This window comes from Scleropages formosus, chromosome 1 (genome assembly GCF_900964775.1).
Source record: "Scleropages formosus chromosome 1, fSclFor1.1, whole genome shotgun sequence".
Lineage (NCBI taxonomy): Eukaryota > Metazoa > Chordata > Actinopteri > Osteoglossiformes > Osteoglossidae > Scleropages > Scleropages formosus.
The window spans coordinates 49,553,132-49,567,487 of record NC_041806.1 but is presented as its reverse complement, the minus strand read 5'-3'; the positions used below and the strand labels follow the sequence as shown (position 1 = coordinate 49,567,487).

The following is a 14,356-nucleotide window of genomic DNA, read 5'->3' as shown; positions in this document are numbered from 1 at the left end:
AGTATGGTCCACCTACATCCACGAAAAGTTGTTAGGTCTCGTCCCACCCGGCGCACAGTCCAACTCCATCCCTCCACTGTTGATTCATTCTTGTTGCTTTTGTTTACCTGCTCCTTGACTTACGAACACAGCTGCAACTCATTTTGTTCACAACTCCAAAGTCACTTTTATCACAATGTCAAAAATAATACATTAAACTACCCAAGTTAAACTACCCAACTACATTTATTTATTTAGCAGACCCTTTTCTCCAAAGCGACTTCTAATGAACTCTATGTAGTGTTATGAGCCCACACACCTTATTCACTGCAGTGACTTACACTGCTAGATACACTACTTACACTGGGTCACTCATCCATACATCAGTGAAACACACACACTCTGTGTCACTCACACACTGTGGGTGAACCTGAACAGCATGTCTGGGGACTGTGGGAGGAAACCCACGCAGAGACGGGGAGAACAAGCAAACTCCACACAGACTGAGCAGGAGTCGAACCCACGTCCTCTCACACCACCCAGGCCCTGTGAGACAGCAGCACTACTCGCTGTGCCGCCATGCTGCCCTATTAATTCAGCTTAAGTACCTTCCTCAAGGCTACTACAGTAGAAGGTGAGATTGGAACCAGTGAACTTCAGATCTGAAGGCAGCAGCTCTAAACATTACGCTGTCAGTTGCCCCAGGATAGAAGAATAATAATAATTCAGCGAATTTCCCTCGTTTTATTAGCAGGTTAGGTTCTGTGAAAGTCCCAGATACAGGTGTAAAAAACATAGGTTGCTTAATTTTCTTATTTTTTATTAACTTTGAGCTACGATAAAACAGATTTAAAGATTGAAAATAAAAATGTCTTCTCTACAAACTCCTGCTCAAAGCCCATGACCACGTGCAACGTTCCTCCTCTTGTCGTCGACCACAGTCACTCAGGACCACCACGCATGAGTTGTGAAGACCGTGCTTTGGATTACCGTGGTCCCACATGGCCATTCTGTTTGTGAACACTTCACTGCCGTCTGCTGAGGGTCACGTCTGCTCCTTAGCCTATGCCGCTGAGAATAAGCAACACTCAAAGTGTTTTGTAATTTTGCAGCTCGACTTTGCAACACGAAAAAGTGTTTTTCTCACGTCAAAAAACCGATTCAGCCTTTAGCAGGAAAAGGGGAGCGAGATGGATTCAGCTCTTTGGTGGAATGCGCATCTTGGGAGTGTGTGGCAGCGGTTACCGAAATTTGGCCGTTTGTCTGCTAAGCATTCTAGTGAAGTCTGAAAACACGTGCTGCGTGTTCCTTTGGCAAGTTCTTTTGAAGAGCTTTTCTGCGGAAAGCCTTTGAGTCGAGGAGTTTTGGGTATGAAAGTGTTTGGTCGGATGCTGCTGAAGCAAGGCTGCTGGAGCCTCCTGCGCCGCGTGACCCTCGTGAATTCCTGTGTTGAGCGTTCATGTTACCTTTTCGAACAGTGTCCTTCATGCAAAGACTTCATACCGGAGGCCATGTCAGAGTTAGAAAGAGATGGGTTTGAGACCCTGCTTGAATGTTGTAGGGATTCAGCAGTTCTGAGGAGCAGAGGGAGCTCGATCCATCACATCCGGGGTCAAACCGAGAGCTTAGACTTTCGCTCTTTTACCTCTTGGGCACGGAACCACCAAGTGGCCAGAAGTGGAGCTGCATAGCGGTCTTACTGAGGTTTAGGGAGTGACCAGGTCCTGTAGGTGTCAGGCGATCAGATCCATTGACCGTCATCTAGGATGTTAAAGGATCTGGACCCCGTATACTTAGGAACACTAAGTGGAAACAGTCAATTTTCAGTAGTTTGCAACTAGTTTTGGAGCTGTTTGGAGGGGGTTGCCATGTAGGAGGGAACCCTTAGAAGGTCTGCAGCTGGAGAGTGATCATTTCTAGTGTTCTCCAGGTTTAGTGACCCAGACTCTGCTAGCACTCGTCTGCTGTGCAGCTGAACGCAGACCTCCTGTAGCATCCACTCCTGTTAGCTTAGAACATACCCACATTAAGCAGAAGCGGCCCATTTGAGGCGGCCTGTTAAAACTGATTAGGAGCGTAAACTCAGCTGAAATGAGAACCTTTTGGAGGGAAAAAAAACCCATGTGGTGTCAATTATGGGCGAGATATAAATCAAGGCATCTGAAATTTTCAAAACTCAGTGACTGGAAATCTGGATGGGTGCACCAACGCGTTCAACGGCAACATGTAGATGTCATAGTTAAAACTCTCATATTAACTTTCCATTCATCCATTGGGTTGTGGTGTAACTGTGTGCATCTGTTGGTAGTTCTGTCCTTCATCAGCCTCACTGGGAGATAGTGGCAAACAGGTGGCATCCCAACAGCTTTGGTTTGGGCACAGCCCAAATTAAATGCCATCCATTTGCCAGGGGAAGGACAAGGCCAGAGTTCAGACTCCTCCGCAGTGAAGAGTAATGATCTCAATGGAAAAGCGGTCTGAGAAACATCATCCAGTCTATTTCCGCTGACTTTTGGTCATTTCTTGACATCCAGCAAGATCCATAGCCAACATCTCTGCCATCCGCTGTTGGTTAATTGTGATTTGTGGTTGGGATCCGGGGTATCAAAGAAGAGATGATCTTCTAACGATCATCATTTTAGTCCTTCGTCTCTTAATTTGCCATCCTGGGGTTGAGGTCCTCATGCTACCAATGGCACTCAGTGAGAGGTCTTCCACAGGGCTAGTAACCACAGCTGCTGTTCTGCAGAGGGACACCTAGAGAGGGCAGTCAAAGAAAGACATGCCAACATGCTCCATTGGCATTCACTGCCATTTGGCAAAGTCGCCCCAAACCCAAGTACCAGCTGGTGTGAACACACCCACAGTAATCATACATACTGGTCAAAGTCAGGCAGATGTCAGCAAATTGACCATTTCACCAGGTTATTAAACCAAAAGAAGGAGCTCACTAGGAGAGCTGTTATCCACAGGTTGCCCCTAAAGCCAACGTGTTGGAAGTGCAGTTACACAGCTGTGCATGATATACTGTCAGAAAATGTCTAGATGTTTGACCCCTGAAGACCTGGACCCTTGGCAGATACAGACTTGCATTTCTCCAGAGCAACAATAATTCACCCCGTTATACAGCCAGGTAATTATTACTGGAGTAATTCTGGGGAAGTACTATGCTCAAGGGTATTGTAGCAGGAGGTGGGATTTGAACCTGAGACCCCAGAGCCTAGCAGTGGCAGCTCTAACTACTACCCTACCTAACTTCCTTGCTCTGCACTGCTAATCTTCTAATCTAGAGCAGTGAATACATTCACATTACATTTATTTATTTACATTACATTTAGACAGTGACATAGACAGTGCATGTAGTCTTCGAGGATTTTACCGTTGGAGTGCTCATCACAGCAAGGTCTGAGCATCAGCACAGCTGCCCAATATCTACCCAGACAAACTGCAGAAGTGCACTTTTTACGTGCATCCACCACAGCCAAGCAGCATTTCTTTGTCTTTTATTACACAGAGGTCATACGGTTTGTTCTTTGTTGGGAAGTCCGGTTCTACAGTAGTGGATGGACTTCAGGGAGATGCGTCATTACGGTAATGATGACTTGCCCATTCTGCACTGGAATCGGTCTGGCCCTGGATTGTATGGTTTGTATGGGATAAAGAAGGACACAGGACCTGGTCTTTGTGTCTTTATTCGGTAAAAAGTGCAGTGCTCACAGAGCGATTCCGAGTGAACAGCTTGTACGTGTTCAGTCTTGCAGGACGTCTTCAATCTGTCCCACTCTTCTTTTATCCATCCCTTTGATCTTGTTGTACCTCTGCTGTTTCCTCTTGGTCCTGTTATGTCCCGCAGGTCCCCTTTAGCATGTTGCATCCCTCTGATCCCTGTTGCACATCTGTTATGTCCCAGTGGTCCCTGTTGGGCCTCTGTTGCATCTCATTGGATAATTTTACAACTCTCTTGCTTCCCATTGGTCCCCGTTTCATCTCTTTTGCATTCTATTGGTCCTGTTGCATCCTAGTTGCACCCCATTGGTCCCTGTTCGGTCCCTGTTCAAACCCAATCGCTTCTTGCTTTGCAAGGCCGGGTGACCGAGGCTTCTTGAGTGACTTAATGGGAACCAGTGTGACAAGGAGTGAAGGAAAAAATGGATAGGAATTCGAACAACAAACTGGAAGTGGAGGGTTGAGGGTTTCCAGCTGTCTTGACAAGCCTGTGCAGGAGGAATGTTCCAGGCAGACAGTCGGCTGTAGGCAACCACATGAGTTACTCCACTGTTGACACTCCTCAGTCAGACATTCCAGCACAGGAACGGCAAAGGTCAGAGATTACTGGACTGACGCGCAGGAACTGTTTTTATGCGCCTTGTCACCTTGAAGGCGTTTTCCTTTACTGTGGCATCTGTGTGCTGAATGTGACCTTTGACTCCAAATGGAGAGGCTGCTTTTCTCCTCTTGGGGGTTCGGTTTCTCAGGTACATTTTTGGTGCATTGCAACATTTCCCTCCCGCCCAAGCGTCGTCTACCGCAGTAGGCTGGACACGTTGACACGGACCTTTCGTTACCCAGTTACGTGTGTAGTTGGGTAACCGAGTGCAGTGTTTTCTCACAACACACCGTGCCAAGCTGATGGCTTTCTTTTCACATCGCAGGTCCAACAGCTGGGGCCACACGGGGAGGGTTCAAATGAGCAGCTCATCAAGGACTCAGCTCCATATAGACGCATCACATCCCAGGGTCTTAGCGACGCTGTTGCAGTCCAGTGGCGCTGATCGAACACCCACACACAGTCGAATCTGTACCACCGCTGACAAAAAACAAATCACAGGACAGGACCTGGCGTTGAACCCTTGAGGGCAGCAGTTACCCGGAAAGCCATCAGAAGAAGATGTACATCAGCGGAAATAGGTGGAGGGTGCTGCTGATGCTGCTCCTCTCCATGTGCAGGTGCTGCCCTTCCCCAGCCAGGTGCTCTACAACCGAGTGGGCAAGTGTGGCAGCCGCACCGTGGTGCTGCTCCTCCGCATCCTGGCTGAGAGGCACCGGTTTACCCTGGTATCTTCAGACATCCACAACAAGACCAGACTGTCCAAGCAGGAGCAGGTGAGCAGACTGGGAGGCCAGCAAGTGGAGCTGCGGTTAATGGACGCACACCATAAAAGCTTTAATATGACATTTCCTCGCAGGATTTACACCCCTCACCCTCAGAATGGAGGCGATCCACTTTGCTTGCTGTGCGAAATGCTTTATTCTCCATAAAATGGTTTGTGTTCTGAAGTGGCGGAAAACAACGGCTCTGTTGGTTTAATGACTCCGCCAGCAAGTGCTGGCAGAGCCGACTTCCAGAACAGATTGCAGCTGAAATCAGCTGTATCTAAAATTAATTTTACACTCATGTTAAGCAAATGCAGATTGGCGAGTCGGCCCTGTAATGCGAATGTGCCTCAGAGCTGCAAGAGCTAACACTGGCTTCACCCCCAAAGTCAACAAGAATTCAAGTACTTCTTTCTGGAAAAAAGTGTGGGAAGGAGATGTTGATGTGATGTTTTTGTCCAAAGAGACCCATTTACACAGCTGGATTTTATAATGAATGATTGTGAGGTTTTTTGCTCCATGGCACAACAACAGTTCTTACCCTCAACCACCACACGTTTTTTTTTTCTTTAAAAAAACCTGTGTTGAGTCGAGGGAATGTGATCCAGGTGGGGGCGCTGTAGGACATCTTATAGACGTGGATTGCAGAAGGGTGCTAATGTATCAATGATTGACCACAAGTGGTGTTAAGTTAGAAGCTCCAGTAGGAGATTATGTCTTGGGTGTCAACCAGAAAGTGAGGGTGGTAGCTGTGGTCCTCCGACCATCATTTCCTGTGTAAAACCGTGACCCGATGAGCTCGGTGCATTAGGATCAAGCCATCGCCATTGGTTTTCCCCATTTTTCTCTTTGATGGAAAGGTTTGAAGGAATGATTAGTTTTGACTGTTGGTCCTGCTGGACCGACTCTGGGCTTTATCAACGATAACAGGGGCCCAACATGTGGCCTTCATTAAGCCATGTTAAAATAATGACGCCGCTCTCGAAATGACCAACATACTTTCCACATTGAGTTGACATGGCGTCACTGAGCTCCCGGCTTTGTAATCCGAGGCACCGGTCGATCCGTCTCAATTCCCCGTTCCACGATTTTCACTTTTTTCCTCTCGGTGTTCATGTTCGGTTCCCTACATGGACATCAGCACAAAGACAAGTTCACAGTTTGAGAACATTATGTAGTCATTGAAAAGACTGAATTTGTTGTTATTGGCAGACAAATCGCAGCAGCAAAAGTATGATAGTCTCTCCTCTTGGTACCACGGTATGAGATTGGGCTGTGATGGCAATATTTCTTGGGATTATACTGTGCTGTAGACTATAGCTGAGCCTCAGGGCCGTGGTATGTATTGACCAAGGATGTAGGGTATACCCAGGTCCAAATGTCTCCTGTTTTGTTATGTGGTGACCAAGTCATGTTATCTTCTCCTCTGCAACTCCAGATGGACCTGATGAAGAACATCAGCAGTCTCCCCCAGCCATTCCTCTACACCCGACATGTTCATTTTCTAAACTTTAGCAGGTGAGAAAATCTCTGTTTGCTTTGAGGAAACTTCCAGAAAGGTCCCCTAAAATCCCGTCGTATAAATGGTTTATGTTCCAGGTTCAGCATAGAGCAGCCCGTGTACATAAACATCATACGGGACCCAATCAGCCGGTTTCTGTCCAACTACTTCTTCCGCCGCTTCGGCGACTGGAGGGGTGAGCAGAATCACCTGATCCGGACTCCTGGGATGAAGGACGATGAGCGATACCTGGTGAGCCCCTCGATTTCCTCTCAAGAAGTTTGGTAACTCGCATCATGAATTGGTAAGGCGTACTTTAACCTGATGTGGTGGTGCAACGCAAGGACCGTCTCCGGTGGGTTGGACACTTCCTATATGGGAGAAGCAACATTCTTGAAAGAAAAAAAACTACTCACCCAGTAGGGACTCCGTTGTTCTACACCCGAAGGAACCCTGGACCGTTTGTGTTCCCTTCACCTTAGTCGCAGTACAGTGTGGCCTAGTTTGGACTCAAACCCACGTACCCTTTGCACGGTTGACGGCAGTTTTCCAGTAAGCCGGTATGCTTTCCATCTGTGTATCCGCGCAACAGTTAGCGTGAAATCTTGATTTATGTAATTCCTAGAGGGCACAGTCAAGTGAAACGAATTTAATATAGCTCTTTCAACCAAATAACCAGCTTTTTCGCAATTGTTTTCGTTGCTGTTTTAGTCACTGGCGGCGTTTGCTTTGGTCACTTGAACACGTTAGCGTTAGCATCACATTTACATTTATTCGTTTAACAGACGCTTTTCTCCAGAGCGACGTACATCTCAGAGAAATACAGTTTGTGCGTTACCTTATTAGCATTACAACATTATTAGCATCATTACAACACTACATCATTACAACATTATTAGCATCAGCGTTAGCGTTAGCGTTAGCGCTTGCGTGAGCCGGCTGATTTCTGCCCATAACTGCAGGGAAACCCCAAAGATCTCCCTGAAGACCACAATTTGGTTAAAAAAGTGCTCGGATTGTGTTAAAAACTGAACATTGGAATGAAAAACCGTTGCTCAAATTTGCTCAAGTCAAAGTAGCCTATTTGCCCAAAAATCCAGCGTAGTAAAACAACAAATTAGACCAAAAACTGCTCAAGTATCAGTTCACTTTGATTCGAATTAAGCTTTTTATTGTTCCAAACTGCTAGCAATATTAGCGGCTTCAAGATTCAGTTTTGACTCGTGGAAAAAATTAATTTACGTTACCTTTTCAGCAAGTTAAATCTTGTACAAATGAAAGTGAGATATTTTCGCTACATTTATTCATTTACCTGTCGCTTTTCTCCAAAGTGATTTTGCATTAAGCTGCTTACAATGATTTACCCTTTTATACAGCTGGATAATTTTACTGGCGCAGTTTAGGGTAAATACCTTGATTGGCAGTTGTACAACAGCAGTAGGTGAGATTTGATCGAAATATAGCAGCTCCAACCACTGTTATTACATTTACATTTATTCATTTAGCAGACGCTTTTGTCCAAAGCGACGTACATCTCAGCAAAAGTACAATTTATGCGTTAAATTAAGAGAAAGAGACATAGCTGCAGACATGTGACTCAAGTAAACCTAGTTTGTTGCCTACCACTTGCTTTTTTTAAAAATAATATTATAAGATACACAAGCAAGCAAAAACAATGCCGGAGTAGTGGCTGAATAAAGGCTTTTTCTGGTGATGCTCATGAAGTTATGCTGCATGAACATTTACACCGTACATGAGTTGAAGAGATCTTGGACGAAATGGGTCCGGAAAATCCGTTATCAACTGACCCACATTTAACCAAGTAAAATACAGTGAATACAAAAAAAAAATGAAAGGCCACAGACTGCTAGGTACTGTTACTCAGGCAATATCAATCACACTTGTCCAGTGTAGGGTCGTGGTGGTCTGCAACTTGTCCCCAATACATAGGGCTCATCCTGAATGAAATGCCAGTGTATGATAGGCCATCAGAGGGGGTGTGGTGGTGTGGTGGTGCGGTGGCGCGGTGAGTTGGCCTGGGTCCTGTTCTCTGGTGGGTCTGGGGTTCAAGTCCGGCTTGGGGTGTATTGTGACGAACTGGCGTCCCATCCTGGGTGTGTCCCCTCTCCCTCCAGGCTTTTGCCCTGTGTTGCCGGGTTAGTCTCTGGCTCCCCACGACCCAGTATGGGACAAGCGGTTCAGGTGATTTGTGTGTGTATAGGCCATCACACACTTGCTCACTCATACATTCACTTGCTGGGGCAGCTGAGTCCGTAAAACTTCTCCAGAAATTGCCTTAAGTACAATTAACAGGGTATATCCACCCTGTTATTACCCATTACTGCTGAAGACTCACCCTTTCACATTCGCTTATCTTACATTTACTTTTATTTAGCAGACGCTTTTCTCCAATGAACTCTATGTAGTGTTACCAGCCCACACACCTTATCCACCACGGTGACTTACACTGCTAGATACACTACTTACACTTGGTCACTCATCCATACATCAGTGGAACACACTCTCTCGGTGAACCTGAACAGCATGTCTTTGGAGTGTGGGAGGAAACCAGAGCACCCGGAGGAACCCCACACAGACACAGGGAGAACACGAGAACTCCACACAGACTGAGCAGGGATCGAACCCGTGTCCTCCCGCACCACCCAGGCGCTGTGAGACAGCAGCGCTATTATCGTGCCACCCATGTTGGTTGAACTGTCTTTGCATTGCTGTGTGTTTAAGAACCTGCGCTGGACACACTCCATCCCTTACCGTACCCTCACTCCCTGCGCTGTCTCCCGCTACCCTGGGCCCCCCTTTCTGTGTGGTCCTTCACCTCCCCTCCACATTTCGAGATCCAGCCCAGTGGACTGACTGGTCCAATGGGTTCGACACGCCCCCCGCTTGTCGCCGTTTCATATTTTTAGCAAGGATGCGGTCCGTGTTCGTCTCCCCTGAACGAGGTTCCGACGTGCTCCCGGACTCCCTGAGGTTTGCGTGTCTTCCTGCGTTCCCCGAGAGGCCGCATGATGAAGCCTGGCAGGTCCAGATGGGCAGTAAAGTGGGAACACGCAGCAAAGCTACGTAAACAAACAAACCCCTCCTGATTCGAGAGAAGAACGAGTTTAAATAAACAAGCTGGAAAGCGGGGGCACTGAGCAAACCCCTGGGGCACATAAGGATACGGGTTCGACGAGGGTGTCTATCGGCCCAGCGATGGAGAGAAACCTCTTTCGTGGTCGGGGACGGACAGGAGACCCCCGAACATGCTGGGGTCGGGGATTTCTGGGAACTGTGGTGACAGGCCGTCGCCCTAACCCCCAAGACCAGCGGTCCAAATCGGAGAAGGTCTCCACCTCCTGGGAACAATAAATATTTGCATTGAGCTCCTGCCCATTGAAATGTGCTTTAAACCAGGACTTCTACTTATTTTTGTCCTTCCGAAGTGCTCCGAATCTGCACAGATGCAACTTTTGATGGAATACCTGTCCTGTGGACAACCAAACACACAAAAGTCAATGTGGAGACCCGCTGACTAAAACTGGGAACGAACGTTGAATTTCTTGCCGTGTCCGTTGGTTTGGGAAGGTAGCAGCCTGGTTTTCCCGTAGCGCTGCCAGCATTTTACTCGTGTGTAGGGTTCTGGCCAGCGAGCGTCGGTGACGCCCCCCCCATGCCATTCCGCTGATCCCAGACGGGTCCGGAAATTCGTCTCCAGGTGCAGTTAAAAGTAACGGTAATGCGCTTCCTTGCACTGGAACCCGTTCCTGCATTGCATTATGGGTAGCATACGGTACAGCGCACGGTGAGGGTACTGCAGAAAAGTGGTGCCCTATGAGGTGTGTGTGTGTGTGTGGGTGTGCGGTGTGTGAGGCTCTGGGCCACACACAGTGGGGTGTTGTTCTAGTCCCGGTCATAAGTGGTCCTCTGTGATGCAGCAGGAAAGTTATTAGCTTTGCTGAGAATTCACTGGCGGAATATTAAAAATGTTTAATGTCAATGTTTGTTGTTCTTCCGCTGTAACTCAACACAAACATTGTGTGAAATATGGAAAAGTGGCTTGTAAAAGTTTGTACTGGACCTGTTCGGAGGGGGGGGCGGCGGGGCGTGTACACGCAATGTGTGTGTGTGTGTGTGTGTTTCAGTGTGTCTCAGCGGCGTCCTTGTTTGTCTGTGTTTGCGTTTTCGAACCCGTATCTGGGCCCGGCGGGGCATTTCTCCATTGTTCACATAAGCGTTGCTGTTGTGTCCCGTGTGTTTTCGGAAATGAGAAAATCGCGATGTGAGGCGCCTCGTCGAGGTGTCCGTGCGTGCAGAGATGTGTTTACATTCCACACGTGCTCCGGGGCGGGGGTCCACGCCAGTCAGAAGGGGGAGACCACAGACCGTTAACTGCGGTTGGCTTCACGCTGCGTGATGGGGTCCAAATGGCTCGTGGGTCACAGTTCCTTTATGGCGCTCCTGAGGGAACACAGGAGGAAATACTTCTGTTGGGGAGCGGAGGTCCAGATCCATCCATCACCATCTGCTGGCGTTACGTAAGAGCGTGGTGAAAGCGGTCGATGTGGGACTCCGCTCCCTACAGCTGTACAGCCACCTTGTGGCTATCGAAAAATTCTCAGCCGAACTCCAGGAAGCCGTTGTGACCGTTCTCTCTCCCAGAGCTGGGTGCAGTGGCTTCAAGCTGACGACTCTGCTTTAAAAGACCGTCAGAGGATCTGTACCCCCGCAACTACTGGACCTAATCGCTCCCTACAGCCCAGTAAAAGCGCTGTGCTCCCCCACCTCTGGCTGCTTTGTGGTGCCGCTCATAAGAAATCTAAAATGGGGAAAAAACTCACCAGTTCTCAGGTTTGGCCCTAATGTGCTGAAACAAACTCCCCCTGTCCCTCAAAACTGCTGAATCCCTTCATCTCAACCCCATCTCTTTCAGAGCCACTTCTCTCCTGATCTTCTGACAGCTACGTAAATGAGTCCAACACCATATGCTCTGAGTATCTATGTATCTAAATGTTCCTCCTATAGGAACTATTTGAGGGATGTGAACCAGCGATGTGATGGTATCAGACGCAAGCTGTGCGTCGGCGACCCTGTGTCTAAAGAGCCTCATCTGTTTTTGATACACTTTGTTTACTCTGAGTTCTGTAGCACCTTGGAGAAAAGTGAAAATTAAATGTGAGCGTAAATTTTGCCAGCAGGACACGTTTTGCCGTCCTTCAAGGACAAAGGCAAGTCTGCCCGCTAGTGGCTTGAAGGTGTAATTGCACAAGAGGGAAAGGCTTTTTTCACTACTGAAAACAACTTAGAATTTTACACTGTGCACATTTCACCGACATCCCCCTCCTTCAGGACATCAACGTGTGCATTCTGGAGAGCTACCCAGAGTGTTCCAACCCCCGGCTCTTCTACATCATCCCCTACTTCTGTGGACAGCACCCCCAGTGCAGGTAACACCCCGACCGTACCTCGACCGCACCGAAGCCAAAAAGAAACTAAAAACCTGGTTAATTTCCCAGATTCTCTCTCCTTGGAGTGGAGGGGTCGTGCAGCGTGGTTCAATGTGTGACTAACTCCCTTCCATGGGCACCATCCTGTCTGTCTCTGGAAACAGGGAACCGGGGGTGTGGGCGCTGGAGCGGGCCAAGCAGAACGTACTGGAGCACTTCCTGCTCGTGGGGGTTCTGGAGGAGCTGGAGGACGTGCTGCTGCTGCTGGAACGTCTGCTGCCTCACTTCTTCTCCGACGTGCTCACCATCTACAAGAGCCCAGGTAGACAGCCCTGCCTAGCCCCGCCCCATCCTGTACACCCCGCCCATTCTGCGTACCAGAGGCGGCATAGGGGCTTGAGCTGCCGCCTTGCAGTCGGAGGACCCGGACTGGAATCCCACCTCCTGCCCTAGTCCCCTTGATCAAAGTACTTACCGTGAATTGATACTGTACAAATTGCTCAGGGTAAATCAGGGTAAGCAACTTGGTATACAGACCCAACATTGTAAGCTGGCTTGGAGAAAAGAGTGAAATGAATAATGGTCATTAACAAATTAACAATGGCCAAAGAAGGGGGGCGTGGTGGCACAGCGGGTTTTGCCGGGTCCCGCTCTTTGGTCAGTCTGGGGTTCGAGTCCTGCTTTTTGTGCCTTGCAACAGACTGGCATCCCATCCTGGGTGTGTCCCCTCCCCCTTCAGTCTTGCGCCCTGTGTTGCCGGGTTAGGCTCCGGTTCACCAAATAATGGCCAAATATTGTGTGTGTGTGTGTGTGTGTGTGTGTGTAGATTACAGGAAGATGGGCAACCTGACGGGCACAGTGCGCAAGCACACCCCCTCTTTGGAGGCCCTCCAGGTGCTCTACCAGCGAATGAGGTACGAGTACGAGTTCTACAACTTCGTCCAGGACCAGTTCCACCTGCTCAAGAAGAAGATCGGGCTCAAGTCGGCGTCGCCCCCGACCCGGCAGCCGAGCTTCCTGAGGGACCTGGCGCTCAAGACCCAGGAGCCTCTGGAGTTGGATGAGGAGGAGGAGGAGGAGGAACCGGAGGACGAGGAGCTGGAGGAGGAAAACAGCTGGCTGGTGCATCCCTGAGCGCTGCCATGGAGAATGCGGCGTGGCCAGCCCTGGTTGCCAGGAGTTGGGAGTTTGCTAGCTGTTGACGACACCCGCGACAACTCGCCAAAAGCCGTCTGGACGGCAAAGAGCTCGTTCACCGTGAACTTTCATCAATAGACGGTTTGTCGGTTGGAGGTAATGATGGGAGAAACCATCCCTCCGAGGGGGTTCGTCGGTCGCTGCAAGGCCTTCTGGGATCGTACCCGGGTCTGAGAGAACATTCTGTCCAGGGTCAGTCGTGTCCCTTCCACCGTCATTCGGACCTGTCCCAACCGGCCCCGAGAAGGACAGGAAGCCCACCTGCGAGCAAGTGGGCGTGGCTCTGTGAGGTCAGACCCCTGTGTTGCACCTTTGGGCGTACCTAGGTGTGTTGGTCTACATGTTCATGCTGTCTCCCTCACCATCCTCCACTAGAAGTAGTGGATGGAGCAATGGGTTCATATGCATGAGGACTGTGGCTGAGCGAGGACGAGATCCGCTCGCCGAGGAGCGCTTTGGAACTTAAGACAAAGGTCCCGGAATATGAATTCTGCCCATTCAGGACAATGGCTCCTCAACTTATAAATGCAGTCTGTTTTGAACTCGCTTTGTTCACGACTCCAAAGTAACGGTCAATAAAAGGTCAGTAATACAGATGCCCCTTGATTGTTAGGTTATGGAGAAAAAAAAAAAAAATCTCAGCGAAAAAGTTATAGTTCTAATACATTAAAAAATATGGAATTTGCTTACGTATTTTTACGGACTTTAATCTGCACGATTGTCCGAGCAACAGAGGGCAGTGAAGAATATTTACTTTCAACATTCCTCATGTTATCATTGGTCAGGAACTCTCTGGAACAGCAGACAGGAGCTGTAAACACTGTGCAAGTGAGTTGAATTAAGGCGGTTATTGAGGCGTGAATTAAGGCACAGGCTCCCGTTCTGATCGACTGCTCTTTACTCAGAGGGTAAACACAGGTTGTATCCACTGTGTTGCACACAGAAACTTCAGAAAAATGGATTTGAGCCGAAGTGAGTGAAGTTAACGCAAATAACCAATAACAATAATAATGATAATAATTAAAAAAATATCGTTAACCAGGGGCAGCAGCTCCTCTTTGAATCCAAAACTGATGCTTCGAATCTCAGCTGCTGCTGTAGTACCCTTGAGCAAGATACTCTCAACTGCTGCAGTAAA

The 14,356-nt window shown here is 48.5% G+C and overlaps 1 protein-coding gene across 1 annotated transcript in view; it reads left to right on the top strand.

Annotated features, from left to right (window-relative positions):
* Window positions 1–14,356, top strand: part of usta (uronyl 2-sulfotransferase a) — a 29,820-nt gene extending 15,464 nt beyond the window's left edge. Inside the window, exons 3-8 of the mRNA XM_018730376.2 lie at window positions 4,927–5,082; window positions 6,512–6,591; window positions 6,673–6,826; window positions 11,924–12,021; window positions 12,186–12,343; window positions 12,848–14,356. Of these exons, the coding sequence (XP_018585892.1) occupies window positions 4,927–5,082; window positions 6,512–6,591; window positions 6,673–6,826; window positions 11,924–12,021; window positions 12,186–12,343; window positions 12,848–13,155 (954 nt within the window). The 3' untranslated portion in view covers window positions 13,156–14,356. The remainder of the gene's footprint in view (window positions 1–4,926; window positions 5,083–6,511; window positions 6,592–6,672; window positions 6,827–11,923; window positions 12,022–12,185; window positions 12,344–12,847) is intronic.